Genomic DNA, 25012 nt, shown 5'->3' on the forward strand with positions numbered 1-25012 from the left:
ACACAGAAGTGTCTTTCCAATACAGTTAACTGGAAAGCGTGACAAAGCCACTACCTCTTCTGGGTAGTGATCAGCTTGACCTCTGCTCTCCAGGCCAGTTTGCAGGATCTCAGGGCCTCCTGACAACTGTTGGGTCTGCAGCTTTCACCTTATTTTTACATCAGCGTGTACACGTCTCTTGGGTCTCCTGCATTGGCAGGTGGATGCTTTACCATTGTGCCACCTGAGAAGCCCTTTGCTATACCTCAATACTTGTGACACCAGTATGTGTTTTCTCCCCCGACACCAAGCAATTCTGCAACACAAACTGGGTGTCCTAAACAAAGAAAAAAAAATTGCCTGACGTAATTCCAGTTCTTTAAGGATCAAGACATCAGCCATTGATCTGAAGGGTGTCTCAGGAACATAGATTCCAACTCAATGGACATGAGTTTGAGTAAACTCTGGGAGTTGGCAATGGACAGGGATGCCTGGCATGCTGCAGGCCATGGGGTCGCAAATAGTCGGACATGCCTGAACAACTGAATTGAACTGAGCTGCACTGACATCTGTGTTGTTTTCTCTTGGGTGTGTTAATCTTGTCCTCAGACTGAAACTTGAGGCTAGAAAAAACAGATGAAGTTCTGAATCAAAAATGGGAGGGCTTCAAAATTCCACTTTAGGAAACAGTGCACGTTTTTAAGAATTGGTGTAGAATCACTCTGAGGACATTCTATGATGCTGGCATGCGGGATTTTTGTGGTTACATCTGACTCCAGAGGAGAGCACGTATTTTCTGCAGAGGGCAGAGCCCAGTGAGGTCAAGAGAAATAGAACCCCATGGGGCCAGTGTGTTCTTTGGAAGTTGCCAGTCTTCCACCTAGCTTTCCAACTTAACAAAATGTAGTGTGTGTCTACCTTGCCTAGGGGTTGTCAAGGATCAGGGGAGCTCACACTGACAGACAAGAAACCAGAGTAGGCACGATGAGACCCTCGTGTGAACAAGGTGTGTAGGTTTCTAGGGAACGATCTTTGTATCCTGCAACTGTCTGCCTTCCTCCCTGGCCCGGAGTTTAAGACAGCATGAGAACACATTTGCATGCCCTTCCTAATGGGAGCGACTTGTCTTCCTTACAGTCTGCTCAGCGAATGTGGACATTCCAACTGGGAACTTGTATTGGCTGCCCTGCGACAGAAGTGCTATTCAGAGGACGAGACTTGCTGGCCCAGACACCCATACCCTCTACAAAACGGCCAGCGTTATACTGCATCTCCTTCTCGACTGGCCAAGGAGGCTGCTCTACTGGGTGGAAAGTGGGGAACCCTTGCAAAGTATGACCCTTGATGGCAAAAGCATACAAACAGTCTGGAGAGGCACCTGGACGGCAGACACCTATGTAACCTTAGATCTCAGCTCTTCCAGCATCCTCTGGACCACCAAAGGGTCAGGTAAGTGCTGCATTATCCGTGAGGTTGGAAGAGGCTTGAGGGGCTGACTGACAGTCTTCTTTTTAGTAGTAATGACACCATTTTTAGAACTAGTTAGATATAGCCTCAAACTCTGATTTTCATAGTTAAAGCTTGGGCATAAGTCACCAACCTCAAACTCTATTCTCATCTATGAGTCTAAATTTATGATTGAAGAGATAAAAGACTTCAGAAATAGTGTACTTAATTTTTAACACTGGAAAAAGCTATTTGTTTCTACTTCGGTAAGTAGAAGTAATAGAATGAAACTTCCATTATAAACAAAGTACAGACCCTTTGGTTATAACTTGACAGCAGGCACATATTACACCTTTGTAGCTGAATATGATAGTCTACTCACCCAGAAGTCTCAAGGATGGCCTGACAGCATTGTGCTGACTGGGGTTGTAGGACTGTGGTGGTCAAGTCACATCTGATGTTCCCATTCAGCACCCCTCACTTTTCTGGAGCTTTAAACACTTCCTTGGATTATCTTTAACTATAGAACTAAAACTTACAAAACTTCATAGATGAATCTGTGCATGTTTCAATGCAAGGTCATTGAAACTTTCAATCCAATGTCGCCCTTGCCTCCTTGCTGTCACAGGTTACTTGTTCTGTATCAGCTTGTAAGGACTTGACTCTCCCTTAGGGTTGCAAAGTCTGAGTCTCCTAAAAAATAGAACCTACACTTTGAACGAGACTTGGAGTGATGGCATGATTGCGGCCCATGAGCCCTACCTACTGACCCTGAACAGAACCGCTCTCATACTGTGGAACAGGAGGAAGCCAGAGCCCTTCTCAGTGTTGAAAGAGGCCTACATCCAGAAGATGATCATCTTGGCCGAGAACCTGGAGGTTCCAGGCAAGTCTTCCCCTGGGGGTTTTCTTAGAGATCCATGTTACCCTGCTCTCCTCGGTGTGTTTTCTATGAGAAATTCCCGGGTATCTTCCAATCTGTATTAGCAGTGGTCCCAACCCACAGTTCGGCAGGCCTTCTTGTACTGAAACTTATTCAAGTAAGAATCTAACACATTTCTCAAAGCTGCTAAACAACACCAGTTCCTGAATAATACCCCAAGGAGGGTGCACACCTAGCCCCTTTTTGGAATCATCCTTCATGGTAGCATGTTGAAGCTCTTAGTTTGGCAGTAAAGAGATCCATTTAACTTGCTCTAAACAGGTTTCCCGGGCTACCCAGGTGGCACAGCAGTAAAGAATCTGCCTGCCAATTCGTGAGACCCAGGTTTAATTCCTGGGTCAGGAAGATCCCGTGGAGAAAGAAATGACAATCCACTCTAGTATTGTGGCCTGGAAAATTTCATGAACAGTGGAGTGTGGTGGGCTACAGTCCATGCGGTCGCAAAGAATGGAACACAACAGAGCACCAATGCAAGCAAATCAGTTTCCCAAGCTGGCTTTTGTTTTTAAACCAAGGAACCCCCTTTCTCATAGCAGTGACATCTTGCAGGGGATCCTCTGTGAAGCTGCTCTGAGTCCTGGTTACCAGGGGAAGCAGCTCTTCTGTTAAAGCTGTGCCTTGATCATTCAGATTAATCTGCTTAAAGCTGGTTTAACTATTTTCATATAAACCTTTGGCACGGTGCCAAAAAATCTGATTTCAGATCTTGAGGTAGAAGAAAAAGTCTTATCACAGGATTCAGGGGGCTTTCTTGGCAGAAGCAGCTGGAAACCCCAAGGAAGAGTAGAAACAGAGATGGCACAGACCTGTTCCTCCTCCTATGTACCTGCCCCCTAGAGGTTTTTCATCTCCCCCTGCAGTCTAAACTATTGTTTCCTGATTCATTTGTTTGACCTGATTTTCAAAGTTAAGAAGCATTAGGTGTAGGAATATGTTTCCTAGATGGTAAAATATGTTAACAAGAGGTTAACTCTTGGTAAAAAAAAAAAAAAATCCAATTTTAATTATTCTATTAGCATATCCATTAGGTTTCTGTGACAGGTGCTGAAGAACACTAACTGGTAACTTCTGGAAGTGCCTAACTCAGACATCTCACCGTGAAACTGAAGTCCCGTCTTCAGAAACTTACTTTATTCTGCATGCCTAGAATATAGCATCGGGTAGTGGAAAAAATTATATTTATAGGCCTGAGAGGAGAAAACAATTTCCCCCCATTCAAAACCATGAGATAATGGGCCAACACACCACACACATAGTCTAAAGATCCAGGGTCTTTACTTTTTCTTTCTACAAGGTAGACAAACAGCTACCTGGCCATGACCTGGGTTTTTGGGGAGCGGGGCGGTAGAAGCCTGTCTCCACTGCTGACACCTGATGGGCTGAGCTGCTGACACACTGCTGGTTCTAGATCCTGAGGTCGAAGGAGCAGCAGCCCCCAGCCCTCCTCCCCCACCCCCGCCACCCCCTGTCCTCTGCACCCGATCTTCCGTGCCCTGTCGGGATGGGCTGGAGTGCATCTCCCGGGGGTACCTCTGTGATGGCAAGCAAGACTGCGGGGACGGCTCAGATGAGGAGAACTGCTCCCGCTTCTGCAACAGACCAGGTGTGTCACTACCTCCTGGCCCTTGTCTCAGGCGTCTGATTCTGCCTCGGATGCATGCTATGAACTGCTGGAGTGTGCATTATAATCACACTTGCTTTCCCTACACATTTTCATAGATTACTTAGCCTGTCAGAACACAGACTGATTGCCCATTTTATCACATTTAAGTCCACAGTGTTTTACCAGGTATAATTTGACTATTGTTTCCTTGCTTCCTCAAATTTGCCAAAGTATTCTAATAGCGGCCTTTATATTGGCATAGGGTGACCTAAATGGACCGCTTATAACTGACTTGGTCATATTTTAATAAGTTGTTCAAGTAACCAAACCAATATGAAGCCTTAGTATTTCAAGGACCTAGTTCAGCTTAATTAACCTTAGCACTTTATTAAAGCTCACTTATGGATCAATTAAGATATAGAACTCAGGGGACTTCTCTGGTGGTCCCGTGGTTAAGCCTCCATCTTCCAATGCAGAGGATCCGGGTTCAATCTCTGGTCAGGGAACTAGTCCCACATGCCATAACTGAGCATGCTGCAGTTAAAGATTCCGCATGCCTCAACAGAGATCAAAGATCCAATGTGCTGCAACTAAGACCCAGCACAGCCAAATAAATAAAAAATTTAAAAGTATGTATATATAGAACTCAAACAGGCTTTTCAGGTGGCACTAGTGGTAAAGAATCCCCCTGCTAAGGCAGGAGACATAAGAGACGTGGGTTCAGTCAATTCCTGGGTTGAGAAGATCCCTTGGAGGAGTATATGGCAACTCACTCCAGTATTCTTACCTGGAGAAGCTCATGGATTGAGAAGACAGGCGGGCTACAGTCCATAGGGTCACAAAGAGTCAGATACGACTGAAGCAAGTTAGCATGCACACACAACTCAAGATTAGTTTACCTACCCCTCGAACTCCAGAATGAGGGTGAGTTAATCTAGTAATAAAACTTCAGTTTGATGAACATATATGGTCCTTGCTTTTGACTTGTTCCATGGAAGGGGTCTTCCAGTGTCTGGATGGAAACAAGTGCATCGAGGAGAAATATCACTGTGACGGAGCCCAGCAGTGCTTGGATGGCTCCGACGAGCTGGGCTGCTGGAAGCCCACTGAAGACTGCTCTCTGCGCTGTGACAACAAGACCCGCTGTATCCCCAAGAGCTGGCTGTGTGATGGCCACCCTGACTGTTCTGACGGAAAAGACGAACAAGGATGTAGTAAGTTCCGTGGGAGTTACTTGGAGTATTTCGAACTACACTGTAGTCGGTTCTCCTTATCTGTGGGAGTTATGTTCTATAAAGCTGCCATGAACACTGAATTAGAGGATAGTGGATCATTGCTCCTGGAAAACATACAGGGTGAAGTTTCTGAGTCTGGTCACATTTTTGTCAACTGATCAATATAGAACCTTTTTAAAATGGGTGTTTCTGTTTAAAGATGACTTATGTATTGTTGACTCAGTAATATTCAGCAACACCAAAACTCATGTGGAATAGAGCTTATTGAATGCATGTATATTTTCCCATAAGATACACTGTAGACTCCTTACCCTTAGGCGCACCAAACAGCACTTCAGCACTACATTTGGGGTCATTTTGGATAGAAAAATCACTAGAAAGTAAAAAAAAAAAAAAAAGCACCATGAAAAACATGGTCCTAATGATTGCAAGACATCCCTGATGGCTTAGTGGCAAAGAATCTGCCTGCCAATGCAGGAGATGCAGGTTTGACCCCTGGGTTGGGAAGATCCCCTAGAGGAGGAAATGGCAACCCACTCTAGTATTCTTGCCTGGAAAATTCCATGGACAGAGGAACCTGGTGGGTGACAATCCATGGGGGTCACAAAGAGTCAGACATGACTTGCTGGACTAAACAACAAAAAGGATTACAAAAAGGATACTTCTTTTAGCCTGAGATTGGAAACTTGAGGTCAAAATGGTGCCTTTTCTGCTGCAGTTGGAAAGGTGTGTTGGGGCAACTCACATTAGGGTCCCAGGCAAGAATCCCGCTCCCCTGCCTGTCCCAGCATCCTCCTATGTGTCTTCCCATCCCTGTCCCCCAGCCCTCATCCTCCAGGACAGGAGGATTTTCTGGGCTAGCTTATAGGCCCTTTCTGCCCTAACACTCTGCTTGAACCACCTTCCTGCCCTAACCCCCACTGGGGCTTAATTCCTAAGGTGACAGGAGAAGACTGGGAGTCTTCAAACCATTTTATTTGCCATCAGATTGCTTCTTCTCCATCTGGCTGAGTTGTTACCTAAAGCTTTGTTTTTCAGTTCATGAAAAATGCAGCCCATCTGAATTTAAATGTGAGAATGGCCAGTGTGTATCTCCTTCCCTGCGTTGCGATGGGAACCACGATTGCCTGGACCACTCGGATGAAGAGGGCTGTCCTGCCTGGCCCCTGCCATGCCCATCAGGGGAAGTGAAGTGCCCGAGGAGTGGGGAGTGTGTGTTGGCAGAGTGGATATGTGACCATGACTTAGACTGCAAAGATGGAACTGACGAGAAGGTAGCCCACTCTTCCTTCAAAAAAACACAGTAGACTTCTAATCACAACAGTAACATGTGCTTCCTCACTAAAAAACTTGGGAAAATGTACGAACAGAGGTCTCCCATAATCTCTGCCCAGAAAGCTGCTTGTAACTGCATCAAAGTCTCCAAAGTGTTAAGATCCTCTGGTTGAAAGTCAAACTTGTGAGATCTTTATTGGAGGAGCTTTGCAAATATTAGGTCTTGATGATAGCTTGAATGCCTTGTTTAGAGAGATGCTTTGAAGCTCTGCCTAACCAGTTTCCATAACATACACTATTGCTTCTGCGTTGTGTGAGATGCAGCCCACTTTTGAACCTGCTGCTCACTTTTGACCTTAAGAAAGCAGCTCTGTGGTGATGTTCTATTTTCTCATCAATAGAATGGGTAGTGTCTGCTGAGCTGAAACTATATCTCAAGGTGCTGCTGTGTCATAGGTGCACAGATCTGGAATATCCTTCTCGCTGTACCAGTTCTGAGAATCCCAGTCAGATCAGGTATAAATGCCGGAGTGTGCATTAGAAATGGTGGGAAGAGTTTCTAAAGCAGATTCTTTTGCTTATGCTTAAAAAATTTTTTTTTATTTTTAATTGGAGGATGATTGCTTTACAATATTGTATTGGTTTCTGCCATATATCAATGTGAATCAGTCATAGGTTCTTTTTTTATATAGTTTTTTCTTAGTATATATATTTTATTGAAGTATAGTTGACTTACAATGTTTCAGATGCATAGCAAGGTGATTCAGTTATATATATACCCATATATTATTTTTGAGATTATTTTCCATTATAGGTTATTACAAGATAAAGACTACAGTTCCTTATGCTATATAGTAAATCTGTTGCTTGTTGCATATCTGTTTTTTTCATTAGAAATACAGCATTCTATTCATATTAAGTCAAACAAGTGGAATCAAAATGTCATGAATTTTTTAGTTAGGCAAAAATTCACAAGTTTTCTAATATATATATATAATATACATCATTAAACAATATATATTTTATATACATATATTTTTATATATATATATACACACATATATATTTATATATATATATACTGGCTCAGACAGTAAAGAATCTGCCTGCAGTGCAGGAGACTCAAATTCAATCCCTGGATTGGGAAGATCCCCTATAGAAGGAAATGGCAGCCCACTCCAGTATTATTGCCCAGAGAATTCCATGGACAGAGGAGCCTGACGGGCTACAGTCCATGGGGTCACAAAGAGTCAGACGCAACTGAGTGACTAGCACTTTCACTTTTATACATACTATGTGTATATATATATATATACACACATACATGCATACATACATACATACATACACACACACAAAAGCTTTTCTACTAAGCTTGATAAAGGCTTGAGAAAGAATGTTTTAAAAAAAGAAAAGATGGAGAAACTAAGAAATTGAAAAACATAAACTAAATGAAACGGGACCATTGAATATAAAACAGAAAAAGTGAACCAAACTAGGCAAAGGGTCATCATATGGTCTAGTTGTTTTTAACCAGCGGTAGCTTCTTAAATGAATTTAAGACTTCCTGGCTGGTCAGTTTACAGAATAAGGTATCTCCTTGCCACTTTCCCATCCACGTTGGTATCACCCACAATTCCTCATCTGAACTCCGGCTGAGGAAGGCGTTGCTTATCATCCACACCCCTGGCCTCACTGCAGAGGGGACTTGAGGGTTCTCTCATAACCCAGGCCCCTTCCGGGGCTCTGAGCCTGGGTGTTGTTGACCGAGTCGCTCGCTGTCTCCTCAGGACTGTGACCCCAAGGAGCTTCGCTGTGGCTCCAGGCAGTGGCGCTGTGCCAGTGGGGAGCAGTGCGTGCCCGAGCCCTGGCGCTGCGATGGGCAGAGCGACTGTGGGGACGGCAGCGACGAGGCGGGATGTGAGTACAGGGCGCGGAGGCGGGCGGCCTCCGAGGGGCGCGGCTGCGCGGGAACCCAGCTCAGTGAGCAAATGCTGCGGGGCCCGAAATCCGAAGGCAATGACACCCCACTCCAGTACTCTTGCCTGGAGAATCCCATGGACGGAGGAGCCTGGTGGGCTACAGCCCATGGGGTCGCGAAGAGTCAGACACGACCAAGCGACTTCCCTTTGACTTGTCACTTTCCTGCATTGGAGAAGGAAATGGCAGCCCACTCCAGTGTTCTTGCCTGGAGAATCCCAGGGACGGGGGAGCCTGGTGGGCTGCCGTCTATGGGGTCGCACAGAGTCGGGCACGACTGAAGCGATTTAGCACCCGGGATGGAGGTGCGCTGATTGTAAGCGAGAGCCTTGCTGTGGGAGGGAGGTGTGGCAGAGGGTTTGACTATAAAGGCAGAAAGTCGTTCTCCAGGCCCCCCGGAGAAGTGTGGGAGCTCCGAGTTCCAGTGTCACCCCTCCGCCTGCCTGGACCTCAGCCTGGTGTGTGACGGGAAGCGAGACTGTGCCGATGGCTCCGACGAGGGCGGGCAGTGCACGTCCTCCGCCTGCCGCCAGGGGCAGTGTTTCCACAGCTGCTACCCGTCCCCGCACGGCCCTGTGAGTGGTTTCTGACTCTGTGCTCTGGTGGCTGGAGACTCGGTGTGGGGAGAGGCGGTCATCCTCAGCCGGGCTGTCTGCTCCCTACGCGAGTCTTCCACGGCGGAGCTGCCCTGAGCCCCCCTCCCACGTGCCCGTGCTTGAGGCTTTCTGCCGAGTCCTGTCTAGCTCCTTCCCCTCTGGAACCCTGCCACCCAGCTCCAGAAACTCCCCTACTGCGACATTCACACTGAGGCAGTAAGTCTGGGGGGATTTGTCCCAAGAGTCAAGTAACCCCCCTCCATGCTGCAGCCCAGGAAACTAAGTATCTGCCTGTGAGGAAGTCCCTTCTGTGTGAGTATTTAGGTATGACTTGCCCTTCAATCAAGAACTGTCCCTGTTCTGATCTGGCATTATTAGTTGGCTGAACATGGTGAACTTGTGGAGGTGGAAGAAAACCATGCTGATGTCTGGTCCTGTTGGCAGGCAACCAGTTCAGTGAAGTCTAGGGGTCCCTTTACTTACAGATTCTGATGGAGTCCTAGGTGGCCTGGGCTGAACTGGACATCTTTGTTAACTTGGGACACCTGGGGGTGGCAAGGGTGTGGGGCAAGCGGCAGGAGATGGACAGAGTGACTGCATTCAGAATGAAGTTGGTTCAAAGAACATTTTGAGTTGCTGACATGGAGCATATCACTGTTTGCTTTTTATATCAAGGCTGAGGTCTTTTTTTTTTTAATCAACTGTGTACCTTGCCTTTAGAAAGTCTTCATGTTTTCCAACCTCTGTCAGGTATGTGCTTGTGAGCGAGGCTTTGAGCTAAAAATCAGTGGCCAGATCTGTGAGGATGTGGATGAATGCCAGAGGCTGGGTGGTCATCCTTGCAGTCAGACCTGTGTCAACACAAAGGGCTCCTACACCTGCGCCTGTCATCCTGGCTACTCGCTAGAACCTGATGGCCATACCTGTAAAGCAACAGGTAAATGGAGCTGGAAATATCTCAACTATAGGTTGAGAGCTTGAGGTCCTATGACATCCACGAATACCAATGCAGATCTCTTTCTCAGGTCTTAAGTGTTCCAGCCTGCTTTATTTGTTTTCAGAACAAGACAAGCACAGTTCCAAAGCCTCCTTTTTATACTTTGTATTTTATACCTTGAATTTGAATCTGAAAGTATCTACAAATAAGGCGTTAGTATTATAAACCCATAAGTTAAACCTCTGTAACCATGGGTCAGCCTTACCTGAAGTTAGAATAAATATCTAAAGACCAGACAAGCCTTCTTTCCTGTCCACCTAACACCAAATATTTAGTTATAAATGTGGTTTCCAATTTAGGCTAATTATGCCTTTATTCTAAGTATCTTTAAACCATGTTTTAGCTTAACCATTACATCAAGGGAAGAACCACTTAGATGCCAGTGAGCTGGTACCACAGCCCTGTCAATGAGAAAGCAAAAACTACTTTGTCCTCTGATTCCTTAGCCAGTGCTGGGCTCACCGATCAAACTCCTTAAGGCCACGTTGAAAGCAGTTCTTTTTTTGATAGGTACTGAACCAGTCCTGCTTGTGGCAATCCAGTTTAAACTACTCCTCTATGGGATGCGGAGCTTGAAAGAAGATATTCTGGCAACTACAGACAAGAACCTGATTATTTTCTCTATCGACTATGACTTAGTGGATCAGAAAGTCTTCTGGACTGATCTTGGGGCCCAAAGTATTCAGTGGATAAGCATGGACATGAAGAAGAAAGGGACTATGGTGAAAGGTTTGTCCCCTTATAAGAGGCTCTCATCTTGCCCTTACTAATTACACATAGCATGAAAGACAGGATGAATGGCCATGAACTTTCTAAACATTGGTTTATATCTCCTTAACTACAAGTGGTCAAGTCTTGCTGTTATTAATAGTTAACTAGAAATAAGTTGCCCTCTCTGTTGATACAGAGTCAGTCAAACTATCAGCCAGTGACCATTACTAATAATGGTCATCTTGTTCTGCAAATAGTATCTTGGAGCATTTAAAAGACTGCTCTGATGGAGATGCATATATCAGTTGGAAAATGAATTAATGTGGCATGCAAGTCTGAGGTCTGTGAGCTTCAGCCTTCTGAAAAGCTGTAATTTAAGAACACATGATGAACAGTTTCCTCTCCTCAGGGATAAAGGCAGACTGCATAGCAGTTGACTGGATCGGGAGGAATCTCTATTGGACAGATGGGACAGCTGGTCAGATTTTGGCAATTCAGTTGACTGCAATTTGGAGAGGAAAATCTGAGTACACGGTCGTCCTGGACAATGACTTGAACCAACCACGGTCTTTGGCTTTAGATCCCCTAGATGGGTGAGTCCGGGTGTCACAATGCCTGGTCAGGTCTGTCCCTCTTTAGTTCCACTTCGGTTGTGTTCCCTCAACACAGAATGAGTGAACAGAAACCTTATCTGACTTGACTCTGGATCTTATGTGAGTCAACCATACACACAGTAGTTGTGAAAGCTCTTGCAAAAAGACCTTTATTTCAGAAAAGTGAGATGTAGGGGTGCTCACTTGGTGGCCCACCTATACTTTCTTTGGCTAAAACAAACAGGTGTACCTGTGAGTGAAGAAGCTGTATGCCTTTAAAATGGCAGGAGGAGGGAGAATGGAACTAGGGCTGGTGTTTAATTTATAGTAATGTGATGAGGCGGGGGAGTGATGGGGGCAGAGGAGTTGGCTGTGGGGGTTGAGCTCTTCAGTCCAGAGCCCTTTCTCTCTGCAGAGGGCCAGGAGCTTGGAGGCGACATTTCCTACTTGTCCAAGCAAAGCCCTAATTGGGATAGCCATGTGTGTATCAAATGTAAGAACAAGACAGAGCAAAACTCGGGATCCAGAGGTGACCTAGGTCAGATGCCTTCCCTCTTTTTTTCTCACCTTTTCAATACCTCCAACCAGAAATCTGGTAACATGGTCCTCAGGAGACTGAAAGGAGTTTCCTGATGGACCTAATGTCTTATGACTAAGAATGTGATCTGACGCACCCATTGCCCATGGAACTAGTGGACTTTCTAGCCCAGGAAAGACTGGCAGGTTCCCTGGATGTTTTCCAGGCTAGGGTTTAATATATTTTTTAGACTTCCTATACAGATGTCATAATAGATATTATATCCCTAAATAATGAACAATCACCATAAAATTTCAAAGAAAACCTCATTTTACTACACAAATTATGTTTAAGGCATAGACCAATTTTGAGGGAAAGAAATAATTGGGCTGTAAATCAGAGTTTTGAGGAATGAACTGGTGTTATTTTCTGTGAGGTAATACTTTGTCTTAAATCTGACTTTTATCCACATAGGTTAATGTACTGGTCCGAAATAGGAGGAGAGCCTCAAATAGAACAAGCTGGAATGGATGGGAGCAGCAGAAAAATACTCCTCAGTCAAGGTCTTGGCTGGCCAACTAGCATAGTTCTCGACCAGCTGAGTTGGAAGATATTCTGGTCTGATGACAAATTTCACTGCATTGGCTCTGCCAACCTAGATGGTACTGGTATTAGCGTAAGTGTTCTTTTGGTAATAGGCTTGTGTGAAATGTCATGTGCCTTGTGTAAAACTCATCCTGGGAACCTCACCATCACCATTTTAGATGTTGCAGCTAACACAAATCAAGAGCCCCTTCTCCGTGGCTGTGTTCGAGGATGAAGTCTTCTGGTCTGAAATGAAGACAAGAACAGTACAACGCATGAAAAAGATGACTGGCAAGAACCGGGCTGTCCTCATCAAGCGTTTGGAACAGCCTTACGGACTAAAGGTCTATAGTTGATGCTTCAAAATATCCTCCGATCCTCCCTGGGAAGGCTACGTGTATGAGCTGCCCAAGGACAAACTGCAGGGACTTCCATCTATAATGATTGAAAGGCAGGGTTGAGTTACTTGCTGTTTTTAAGGATTCAGCAACATGTAGTGACATCTAGGTGTTTTCTTCCAGGTAATGCACGAAGTGCTACAGCCCAGGTCTTCGAATCCTTGTCTGGACACTGGATGTTCTCACTTGTGCCTTCTGAGCCCACAGTCCAAGGGAAGCTGTCGCTGTCCAGCTGGACTCCTGCTTGCAGACGATGGTGTCAACTGTGTTCCCCTCAAGGAGTCTGCGTTTCTGTTCCTCGGGTTGCCCACAGTTATCATGCAGGTACTACCCTGTTCTGTCACACGCTTGGGCCACAGTCTATTTCAGACTTTGGGTAATTTGAATTCCTTGAATTTCTTCCCTTTGGGATATTCTTCAAATACAATTTAAATTTGAATATTCAACTGTGTATTGGGAGCTATGATGACCAAAAAAAAAAAAAAAAAAGTAGCTATGAAATGAAGACCACTCCTACTTAGATTCCTTAAGAAACACTTAGCACCTCAGAACACAATGAGGCTAGGGATCTGCCATAATATTTAACTCAGTTGAATTGTCCAAGCACCTAGCTGATGATGCAGAGTAATTCCAAATACAAGCAACTTGGCTGGGTTCTAGCCTGAGAGGTAAGTACATCTTGTGAGGACACTTTTCTTAAATCATAGGAGGAGAAAAGGTACTAACAAGCAAGTCACCCCTAACTTCTCATATCCAGAGGACTTGATGACTTTGATTCATGTCAATGTATGGCAAAACCACTATAATATAGTAAAGTAATTAGCCTCCAATTAAATAAATTTATATTTTTTTTAAAAAAGAAAGATAAATAAAATGACAAAGCAAATTTTAGGGTTGGAAGACCAACTTCAGTTTCAGCAAGATCTTCAGACTGAAGTCTCATTTAAAGAAGAGGGCCTTTCATATATATATATAAGTGTATCAAATCCACACATTGTACAACTTAAACTTACATAGTATTGTATGTCAGTTTTATCTCAGTAAAAATAAATTTAAAAAGTTAAGAGGGGGAGGCCTTTCACAGAGGAGTAAATATTTCAAGCATATGAATTCAAGGAATTTTAAGGGCCTGAAACTGTAGGAAGAGAGAGAAATGCAATTTGCTTTTAGGCAATAAGACTGTGTGAAAATCTGAATGTAACTATCTGAACATGAATTTAAAATAAAGATGAAGAATTTGACTAGTCTCAACTGGTGCCATCCAATTAATTTTTCCCCACAGATCTATCTGAAAAATCTAGATACTTCACACGGACAAGCAACTTTACCAGGACATAGGATTCTTCCCTTTACCAATGTCAACCAGCTTGCATCAATGGACTACGTTGTCCAGGAGAAGGTGCTCTACCTGACAGAGTGGAATACGGGTGATATCTGGCTACTGAGGCTCAAAGACTCTGGAAAGCTCTCTTGGAGGAAAATCATATCCGTGGAGGGCACAGTGACTGACCTTGCTGTGGACTGGCTGAGTGGAAACATATACTGGATTGGCAGTGAGAATGCTCACATCAACATAGCTTCCCCCAGAGGCCAGTACTCCACCGTCTTGCTCAGCGGAAGTCTCTACCGCCCTACCCGTATCGTGCTCCACCCGCCGACTGCAGTCATGTGCTTTGTGGACCTGGGTCCCCAGGATGACGGTAGGCATAGCTCCAGCATTGAATGTGCCTCCATGGACGGCAGCAGGAGGAAGGTGCTCTGGCGGAAACCCCAGGTCCCTGTGGGCCTGAGCTTTTCAGATGCAGGGACTCGTCTGTACTGGGCTGATCCTGGTGAGCAGTTATCTTCTCCACCCTAAGTGTGAGGGTGAGGGAGCTCGGCCAGAGAAATAGTGATGGTTTCTAGTCTTCAGCTGTAACTTCAAATGGCTTTTAGGTCTGAGTTTACATTTTCTGCACCACTTTCTAAACAAATACAATCAGTCCCCATCCTAAGCAGCATATATTAGCCCAGAGAGTCATGCAGTTGCCTCTTGGTGAAGGGATGAAATCAAGAACATAACAAATATGCATGAGCAAACCTTTCTGTAGTACTTTTAGAATGAATAAGAACTAGTTTTCAGGAAATGCATGTGTCCTTCTGGAAGGGAGGCAGGACAAGACATAAAGAGCCACAGGATGGAGTACAGCTGTTTGGGCTCCAAACAGAAATTAACTGACCCTTTCTTTCTAGGGAGAGGACTCATAGAAAGTATTCAACAAGACGGCTCTAGATACAGAGTGGACCGCAGAGGAATTCAGGGCCTTAACCTGTTTACATATGGCCAAGGCATGATGTTCTGGACCACCGTGGATGATGGTAGGTCTTAACTCTACATCCGACTGTCTTTGTGAGCTGAATTTACTCCTGGATATCTAAAGCAAATCTGCTACTGCTCAGCACTGATCTTTGGCAGTGTGTTTCTTGCGGAGGAATAGCTAAGCAGCTTCCCTAATTTAACATGTATAAATGTCAACAGTGACTGTGTGATTGGGGGGAGCTTTTACTTATTTAGTTGTTCTTTACATGTGAATGTGCTTTATCTCATTCTGCCTGAGATTTCTGGCTTTTGTAGGAGGCTCTTGGCTTTGGAGGACACCAGGGTATGATACAGAGAGAACTGGGCCAGGACTGGGACCAGGTGGCTTTGTCAGTTAGTAGCTATAATACCTTAACTGTAACATGAGGGAAGTGTACCTGTCTTGATTGACTAGGTACACATGGAAGCATTAGGTGAATTCTAGAGCGTTCTATACTTGCTGGATATTTCTAGTATTCACAGAGATTGTCTAAACCACAGTAGTCTGTCAAGTATGTTATTTCTGACTAAAGTCTAGGTCTGGTAAAACTGGAAAAGGCTATTTAAAGTAAATCTGTCTCTTTATATTTCCCAGTGCTGGCCCCTCAACCAGTTGGGCTGGCCTCATGAGAACTGCAAAAATAAGTTATCAGATCCTACCGCAAAGATGCTAAACTGTTAGGAATGTAGTGAGAACTTTGCCATTTAAGATCCCCTGGTGACTCTTGTTACAAATAAGCCATTTTAAAAACGCTGCTCTGGGAAAATGCCTAAAATCATTACCCATCAATTTCTTGAGCTGAATTTTCATGTATCATATCCTACTTTTCTCTCTGTGTATCCAGATGTATACGAATGTGCTGGACATAACTTCACTGGACTTTATTTTCAGCAAAAACATAAAACTGCTTTTACTGATCTTTAAGTTTCCTCCCAGGAACTAGGTTTAGAAAAATGCATGTCTCTTCTGTAAAACTCCTGTTATTTAACTGGAGTTTTTGCAGATGAGTGACAGTTTTCATACTGAGCAGTGTTCTTTGCCCAGGAAATTGTAAGATAAATTTCACTTTTGCTAATGATTGTTCACTGCCTTTTGTTTTAGCCCAGATCAGTAAAGTTTGGTACAGCAAAGCAGAACTTTCAGAAAACCGGTGGTTCCAAGTAGACCAGAAGATTGTGGATTTAAAAGTTTATAGTAAACTTAGCCAACAGGGTAAGCAACCTTGCAGTGATTATAGCAACACTGAAGTCTACTGAATTTGCCTGTGAGGGAGTTGTTCCATCCTATAGTATCTCCTTGGAATATCTTTGTGTTTCCCAGTAAAATATTTCTCTGACACATTCCTGTAGATCTATATAACTCTTATCTTCATGCAGTTTTGTATGGTCTTTTGCTATTTATAGCCAGTCCTGTTGCATAGCTAGAAGACGTAACAGTGGTAAGGATATTGGGCTTGGGTTTGGTATACTTGGGTCCTATTTTAAGTTCTCTTATTGAAGACTGAATTACAGCTGTGATATAACTGGAAATCCCCTTTTAGTTCTAGAGTGAAACTGGTCTTCATTCTCCTCATTGTCACTTATATCTACTTGTGATGTTAACTTATCTTTCAAATATCAGCTTGAGGGAGCTTGCATGTTTTTCTCCACCTTTCTTATAGACACAAATGCCTAATTGAGGGTCCCTGTCATTTCTGAAGTACATTTTATCTTCGTTATATCCATAATCTATTCCAGAATTCCTGGAATATGTCAAGAGATAAAGCCTCACCAGAAGTCAAAGCTTGAGATAGAAAGAAGCCTTGGAGAACTATGGGAAGATATACATGGCTGACTTAATCAGACTCTTGTCCCCCACCTCTTGCGCTCACCAATCTGTTCTCTGTATCTGTGACTCTTAGAGGGAGGAGAGAGACCACAGCCTCTGAGTTCTCATCTAGAGAGAGCTTTATTTCTAAGGCCCTTCTATTTAAGATCTTGGCTACATGATGTGAAGGGAAAGGAGAACTTACAGGGGATCTTGGATGAGCCAAGTTTACCTCAGTTTTTCTTAAGCTGGTCCTTTATATGAACTTCTGGCTTGTTTTGCTTTGTGTGCATGCATGTTTATTGCAAATTTATTCACAATCACAAAAAACTGAAAACAACAAGGATGTTCCTGAATAAGTGAATGGATAAACAAGCTGTGGTAGGAATGGATAGACCAGCTGTGGTACAAATGGAATATTAGCCAGCCACAAAAAAGAAACAAGCTCTCAAACCAGGAAACAACATGGATTAATTTTAAGTGCATAATAAAAACTGAAAGAAGCCAGTCTGAAAAGGCTATATATTTACGTGACATTCTGTAAAAATGTAACTATAGACAGGAGGCTTGGCGTGCTGCGATTCATGGGGTTGCAAAGAGTCAGACACGACTGAGCAACTGAACTGAACTGAGACCCTGTAAAAAAAGATCAGTGTTTTCCAGGAAGGAGGGGGAAGAGGGAAGTTGAATAGGTGAAGCACAGGGGATGTTTTTAAGGCTTGTATTCTGTATGATTATGTAATTGTGGATATGTTAAATTATGCATTTGTCAAAACCCATGGAACTTCATAGCACAAAGAATAAACCTTAAGACATGTAAATTAAAAAAAAATCATTTAGAAGGTCGGGGATTCTAGGATGGAACACAAACTGTGACAAAACAATCTAATTGTTCTACAAATATATGAAACAACGTTACTGAAAAGGTAGAAAAGGTACTGAGCAAAGTAACTCTGGAAATGAGTGGAGTCTAACACTGAAGCAAAAGAAACTGTACATAAGCTCTGTACTCTCATTGATAAATTTGTTTCCCACTGGGGCACAGACTAACAATTCTGATACCACTATATATGTTTACTGGAACTGAGCAATGAAGTAAATAGATGGCAGGTGATAGGAGACAGTTTTCTCACTATTGAGAATTTACAGATAACCAAGCGAAGGAAGCTCAAATGATCCAGATGGTAATAGATTATAGAGTTGGAGACATCAATATAAACTCATGTTTAGCTTAGTTACAGTTACAGATGTGAACTCCTGATATTCTAAAGCCATCCTTATCCATGAAGAAGAATCACCAATCACTTGGTTCTTAGTTGTCTAAATGGAATTAAACTGAAAAGCCATCTACTCTGGGGAAAAAATCTGGGTCCTCTAACTCTGATGGTCTATTGGCAGAAAGTTTACAGAAGAGCCTTATGAAATAGTCTAAATCAATATTTTTTTGGGGGGGTGGGGATCCACAGGTAGTAATCACTGCTCCAAAGACAATGGAGGATGTAGCCATATCTGTTTACCAAAGCCGGAAGGACAGACTTGTAAATGTCCCAGTGGGTACTACTTGGATGACATAAAGAAGTGTCTTGAAGCTGTCCGATGCTCTGCACCATCACAGTCCTGTAAGGATGGTCAGAAATGCATTTCTGCCACACAGGTTTGTGATGGTCATGCTGACTGTCTGGATGGATCTGATGAAATGGACTGTGAGTAACTCCTACCCAAGACACACCACTGGTCACCTTGGTGATTTACCTTTAATAATATTTAATTCCACAGTGTTCCTCAAGATTTTATCCTTTAAACTGTTTCTTCCTTCTCACTGTGTACTCCTTAAACTGAACAATATGAAACTTCTAACTATGGGCAATTGTATATAGATTATGGGGACTCTTTGTAAAAAGCTAATGTCCCCTCCATTTGATTTTAGAGTAGGCCATATGATAGGTCACTCCACAGGCCTCGACAGTGTATGTTGCCTGAAAGAGCACTCATCTAACCAAGATCCGAGTCAGCCCATGGAAACTGATCACAATAGCATCACCTGGAATGTAAGAGGTTGGCAAACTAGTTGACTTGTCCTGGTTCCCCCTTTTGAATGTGGAAAGAGCATATTCTAGCTCAGAGTTATTAAGGAATTAAAGAGGACATGTAGGAAGCTGTCATATTATTATAACACTGTCAAGTTAATCCTTAAATGCTAGCTGTAGATGGTTGTTATAGAGATATTGTTCCAAATCATGCCTTCATGGGAAGGTATTGTCGTGGCCAGACAACACCTATCATAATACATAATTCTGCTGGAATCATCAGCTATAGCTCCATTGGTATCTAAGTCCCCTTCATGGTAGAATCAGAGAGACAGTGGGCTTAGTCATAACCAGCAAAGGAAGAGATCTGGAAAGGAGCCTTACAGTGAAGAGTTCTCACTGACTTCTCAATGTAAATTCTTATTTCTGTAAAACCTGACTAGCTGGAAGACTACTTATTACCTCTAAACATGTCATCTTTAATGGGAAAGATGAGGGATTTTGATTCCCATAGTTGATTCTATTTTTCAGCAAATAAGGGTGCTTTTGTTGCTAGTCCTGTGTTGGCAATGACTCAAGGATGGGGATAAATGAGTGAGAAATTTATCACCTTTACCACATTGAGGTTAGGTTAGGTTTCTGGTTTAAAACCTAACCTAACCTACTTTTGCCCTCCCATTCCTGATGTACTGGGCTCAAGAGCTGACTTTGCTTCTTGATGATTTCACCCTGACTACATATAAAACTTTATTGAGGGAAATGGTACTGGGTATATAAAATTTAAGCTGAATTCCTTTGGATGTAACCTACCATCAAGGACCCTAAATGCCCAGGGTGAGGCATGGAAATGCTCCTGTGAGGCCAGCTTAGGACAGAAGCAAGAAGCATTTTTATTGCTAATTCTGCTCTTTTCACTCCCGGTACTTTGGTCTTCCCTGTGAGGAGTAACACTTGTGTCAACAATGACAGAGAACATGGTGAAATGCCTTAAGTATAAACTTAACTCTTGGATTGCTCTTTGGATAGAACCCTCTTGTCTGTCTGCTCCCTGCCTTATGAGTGTCCCTCCCACGCTGCCACCAAATTTGGTTCAATATTTGCAACTTGTACGTCTTGCTAAACTTACAGTTTACTTGGACTTAAAAAATGTGAAAAATTTACAGATAAACTTAATCCTTATAGTCTAGATATATACTACTTTGATCTACTACACTCATCCTTATAGAGAAAACAATTTTGGAACTGGTGGCATCTACCTTGGCTAAAATCCTGCATATCATCATTTGAAAATGGATTGGTATGATAGACTACGCTGGTCCTGAAATGAAATATTTTAAGTGCCTTTAGATATGTAGTTTTAAAATCAGCTTTTGACAGTTTTTTCTTTTGCCAAAAGTATGGTGCTGTGCTGTGCTTAGTCGCTCAGTCGTGTCCGACTCTGTGACCCCATGGACTGTAGCCTCTCAGGCTCCTCTGTCCATGGGGATTCTCCAGGTAAGAATACTGGAGTGGGTTGTCATGCCCTCCTCCAGGGGATCTTCCCAACCCAGAGATCGAACCCAGGTCTCCCACATTGCAGGTAGATTATCATCTGAGCCACCAGGGAAGCCCAAAGTAATGGTAGTGATTGTGATTTCAAAAATTCAAACTTATCCAGTTAAGTTCACTGGAATTCTTGTTCTTCTGAAATAGTTATTAATTGACAATAAAAAACCTGTACATACACTCGTACTCACACCTACTGTTTTTGCAGGTACCTATCCAGATATAACCCATTCAACACCAACACGTAAAATGCCAGAGTCTGGAAAGAGACTGACAGCAAAAGCTGTCCAACCTCTCCAGGGTACCAAGTCCACCAAGACTAGATCTCCAGGTTCAGAAGGAATGAATTACCCTGTCAGAAAAATGCTAACCCCTCCGATTCCTGCTCTAGAGAGCAAGACTCCAGAAACCAAGGAAGGAGGTCAGCCCAAGGATTCACACAGGGAAAAACTTCTGCTCTGTAGCAGCGATTTCTGCAATGGGAGGGGAATCTGTACGATGCAAGGAGAGCTGAGAAAATGCAACTGTCTGATGGGCTACAGCGGAGACTTCTGTGAAGAAGCAGCCCATGGACCTGCCCCTGGCCACATTGCCCTCAGCCTAACCATAGCGCTACTGGTTGTTCTGGTCATTCTGGGAGCATTTGTATATTTCAGAAGAGAACAAAAATTAAAGCGGTGAGCAGCCACTTTTGACCTCATGGGAGAATGTTATTCTAAAGGTGGCTTGTTAAATAAAACTAAAATAAGATTAATGAGATTGGAGGTATGAATCCACTGTAGAAATTTTTTCTCTGAGGAAAGATTTGAGCAATGAAGCAGGCTTATCTGTTAGATGACCTGGAAAAATCATAATTGGGACCATTGTTGTGTGAGACCTGTCGCAAACCGTAATGTCAGGGGCAGTGCTTTTACAATAATGTAAAAGCAGTCAGGGGCCAGTCTCAGGGATAAAGTGAGGAGAGTCCCCTCTAATGAGGAAGTGTGTGTGCATGCATGCTCAGTCGCTAAGTTGTATCTGACCCTTTGCGACCCCATGGACTGTAGCCCACCAGGCTCCTCTGTCCATAGGATTTCCCAGACAAGAATACTGGAGTGGGGTGCCATTTCCTTCTCCAAGTGATCTTCCCAACCCAGGGACCAGACCTGGATCTCCTGCACTGGCAAGCGCCACCTGGGAAGCCTCCAGTGAGGCAGCGTCAGCGCCAATGACTGTTTGGAGGGAAAATTTCTTGGGTGTCTGTTTGCTAGTGCTGCAGTAACAAACACCCCCCAGTGGCTGTCTTAGACAACAGAAATTTATCTTCTCCCAGTCCTGGAGGCTGGAAGTCTGAAATCAATGTGTCAGTATGGTTGGTCTCTTCTGAGGCCGAGGGTTGCTCTTCTCCTGCGATTGTAGATACAGGCTTCTCCTGTGTCTTCGTGTAACCTTCCCTCTGTACATGTTGATGTCCTGATCTCCTCTTCTTCTAAGGACACTGGTCCTGTTGGATTAGGACCCACCCTAATGACTTCCTTTTACCATAAATTACCGCTTTGAGGACCCTATCCCTAAAATGGTCACATTTGGAGGTACTAGGGGTTAGACTTCAACATATGAATTTTAGGGGGACAAAATATAGCCCTTGACAAGAGGTGAGATAAGCTCATAAGCAAGATTTAAGGCAAAAGCATAAAGTTTTATCTAAAACAAGAGTCACTGGATTAAAGAAACAAACAATAAAGAATGACTCAAATGATTAAGAATGATGACAAAATAAACTTTAGGAAGATACAGTAATTGAAGGAGACTGATTAAACATATTGGGAAGGGATATTAAGCAGCCTATATATCAAGAAACATTGGGGCTTCCCTGCTGGCTCAGATGGTAAAGAATCGGCCTGCAATGCAGGAGACCCGGGTTTGACTCTGGGTCAGGAAGATCCCCTGGAGAAGGGAACGGCTACCCACTCCAGTAATCTTGCCTGGGAATCCCATGGACAGAGAGGAGCCTGATGGGCTACAGTCCGTGGAGTTGCACAGAGTCAGACTTGACTGAGTGACTAACACACAGTGCCTGAAACAGTACAGAATACATATCAAGAAATAACAGAGATAACTAAAATCCTTTAAAGTTACATCTCCTCTGTACAGCCTTCACTTTACAGACTGGAGATAAGGCCAGGAGAAATGGTATATCTTTGCCTAAAGTAACACTGGTTAATGTTAAGATGAACTGAGGTGCCTCCCTTGTGCTTTTGACTGTCAGTCGGGTCTGTCTTCTATATTAACCTGCTTTCTTAACTCATCTATGTCCAGTTGCTAGTTATCTGTTTTTAGATGCAATTCTCACTGACTAATTTCTTAGTTTCCTCTCAGCTGAGAAGATACAACATTTTGGAAGTTCAGTGAATGCCTAGTAACAAATCATAACTGACCCAAGTGTTGGCCATTCGAGGTCAGTTCTTTGTTATAGAGACAATAAAAGTACAACATCGTTCCCATAACGATAACTTCTCATAGGGGACGAGTTAACGTCTTCAAACCATGCCCCATTCCCAGCTTCTACCTTAAGGAACAACTCTTTTGACTTTCTCTGATTTCTAGAAATAGGACAGCATCATCAAGAAATTTGACCTGCCATAAAGAAAATGACCAAGAAGAGGAGAATCTAATGAATAGTGAGACTTTTGTCAATGAAGCTTATGATGAACAGGTATGTCTGGGAAGTGTCTTTGAGGAAAACAGGGGGTGAGATCCAGTCACAGAATGTCCTTACCAAAAAATCCTAGCAGAGTGAAAGTAGGCTATGTTAACTTACAGAGCTTTTTGTTATTGGCAAATGATGTTACTATGTAGACCAAATGAACGCTCAGTAACTTTTTGGATTGCTGATTCTGTTCAGTCTCAAGTTGTTCACACCAAAGTGAAACATACATGTAATCAAGAAATTCAGCTTTTGGTAGACTTCCAAAAGGGGCTCAATACTACTTGGGGTGAAGTGAGGTGTAATTAGGGTTAGTTAACATTACCCCTAAAATTTATGCCCCCCATCCCCATCCTGCGATCTCTGCTCACTTCTGTGTAGCTCAACCATCTCTGTGTTTTTGCTTTGTTTTAATGTAACGCATATTCTCTAACTTCAAGTCTCTTTTCCTACAGGAACTGTTAACGTCTTTACAAACTGACTAATCTGACAAAAAAGAAGCTGAAACATCTCAATAAAAACTGTTTATATATTTCACTGTGTACTGTTTTAACTTCTGTAACAATTTGTGGTAAATGATAACTTCATATTAAAATAACTGCTTTTTATTATTTTATTTTATTGAAGTATAGTTGATTTACAGTGTTGTGTTAATTTTTGGCTGTGAAGCAGTGTTTAAGTTATACATTTATATACATTCTTTTTCATATTCTTTTCCATTATATTTTATCACTGGGTATTGAACAGAGATCCCTGTCTATACAGTAGGACCTTGTCCATTCTCTATGTAATGGTTTGCATCTCCCAACCCCAAACTCCCAATTCATCCCTCTCCCTACCCACCCACCCCTGCCTCGGCAACTACAAGCCTGTTCTCTGAGTGAGTCTGTTTATGTTTTGTAGATAAGTTCATCTGTGTCATATTTTAGATTCCACATGTAAGTAATATCTGGTATTTGTCTTTCTCCTTCTGACTTACTTCACTTAGTGTGATAATCTCTAGGTCCATCCATGTTGCTGAAAATAGCATTATTCCATGTATTTCTTATGGCTGAGTATTAATCCATTGTGTATATCCACCACATCTTCTTTCTCCATTCATCTGTTAAAGCACATTTAGATTGTTTCCATGTCTTGGCTATTGTGAATACTGCTGGTATAAGCATAGAGGTGCATTTATCTTCTTGAATTACAGTTTTGTCTGGATATATGCCCAGAAGCGAGATTGTTACCAAAAGTAGGGTCCAGCTGTTTGCTGCCCAAAAGCCAATAAAGAGGCAAGGTTGACGGAAAGGAATAAGTTTGCTTTATTTCTGAGGCTGGCAACTGAGAGTGGAGTCAGTTGCCAAAGGCCAACTACCCTGCATTGGCAATCAGTGGACCAGAGCTTTTATTGGTGAAGGGAGGGGACTACGTGCAAAACAGCACAGTCAGCTGTGACAGTCCTCTTGAAACTGGTTAACCAGCATCATGTTGACTCTGTTTAGGCACAGTTCATCTTCATTTCCAGAGTGATGTTGTTGCCTTTGTGTTTTGAGACCAGCTCTTGAAACTGTGGCAGCTTATGTCATGGCTTACAGTCTGGTCATCATGTACTTCTTCCACCTGGTGGGGGCTTTAGTGTCTATAATAGTAAATACTAATACAATTTTCCTTAATCAATTCAGTTCAGTTGCTCAGTCGTGTCCAACTCTGCGACCCCATGGACTGCATCATGCCAAGAGTGATGTCCATCACCAACTCCCAGAGTT

General features: G+C 43.2%; 1 protein-coding gene across 1 annotated transcript in view; it reads left to right on the forward strand.

Moving 5' to 3' along the window:
• LOC102173362 (low-density lipoprotein receptor-related protein 1B-like) overlaps positions 1 to 23785 on the forward strand; it is a 28009-nt gene extending 4224 nt beyond the window's left edge. The window contains exons 4-23 of the mRNA XM_018041768.1: positions 1117 to 1428; positions 2099 to 2311; positions 3777 to 3971; positions 4970 to 5185; positions 6245 to 6480; positions 8272 to 8401; positions 8852 to 9036; positions 9808 to 9994; positions 10565 to 10783; positions 11175 to 11358; positions 12350 to 12551; positions 12640 to 12804; positions 12982 to 13182; positions 14141 to 14690; positions 15091 to 15216; positions 16299 to 16409; positions 18470 to 18706; positions 20784 to 21252; positions 23162 to 23270; positions 23717 to 23785. Of these exons, the coding sequence (XP_017897257.1) occupies positions 1117 to 1428; positions 2099 to 2311; positions 3777 to 3971; positions 4970 to 5185; positions 6245 to 6480; positions 8272 to 8401; positions 8852 to 9036; positions 9808 to 9994; positions 10565 to 10783; positions 11175 to 11358; positions 12350 to 12551; positions 12640 to 12804; positions 12982 to 13182; positions 14141 to 14690; positions 15091 to 15216; positions 16299 to 16409; positions 18470 to 18706; positions 20784 to 21252; positions 23162 to 23270; positions 23717 to 23746 (4277 nt within the window). The 3' untranslated portion in view covers positions 23747 to 23785. The remainder of the gene's footprint in view (positions 1 to 1116; positions 1429 to 2098; positions 2312 to 3776; positions 3972 to 4969; positions 5186 to 6244; positions 6481 to 8271; positions 8402 to 8851; positions 9037 to 9807; positions 9995 to 10564; positions 10784 to 11174; positions 11359 to 12349; positions 12552 to 12639; positions 12805 to 12981; positions 13183 to 14140; positions 14691 to 15090; positions 15217 to 16298; positions 16410 to 18469; positions 18707 to 20783; positions 21253 to 23161; positions 23271 to 23716) is intronic.

Source organism: Capra hircus, chromosome 27 (genome assembly GCF_001704415.2).
Source record: "Capra hircus breed San Clemente chromosome 27, ASM170441v1, whole genome shotgun sequence".
Lineage (NCBI taxonomy): Eukaryota > Metazoa > Chordata > Mammalia > Artiodactyla > Bovidae > Capra > Capra hircus.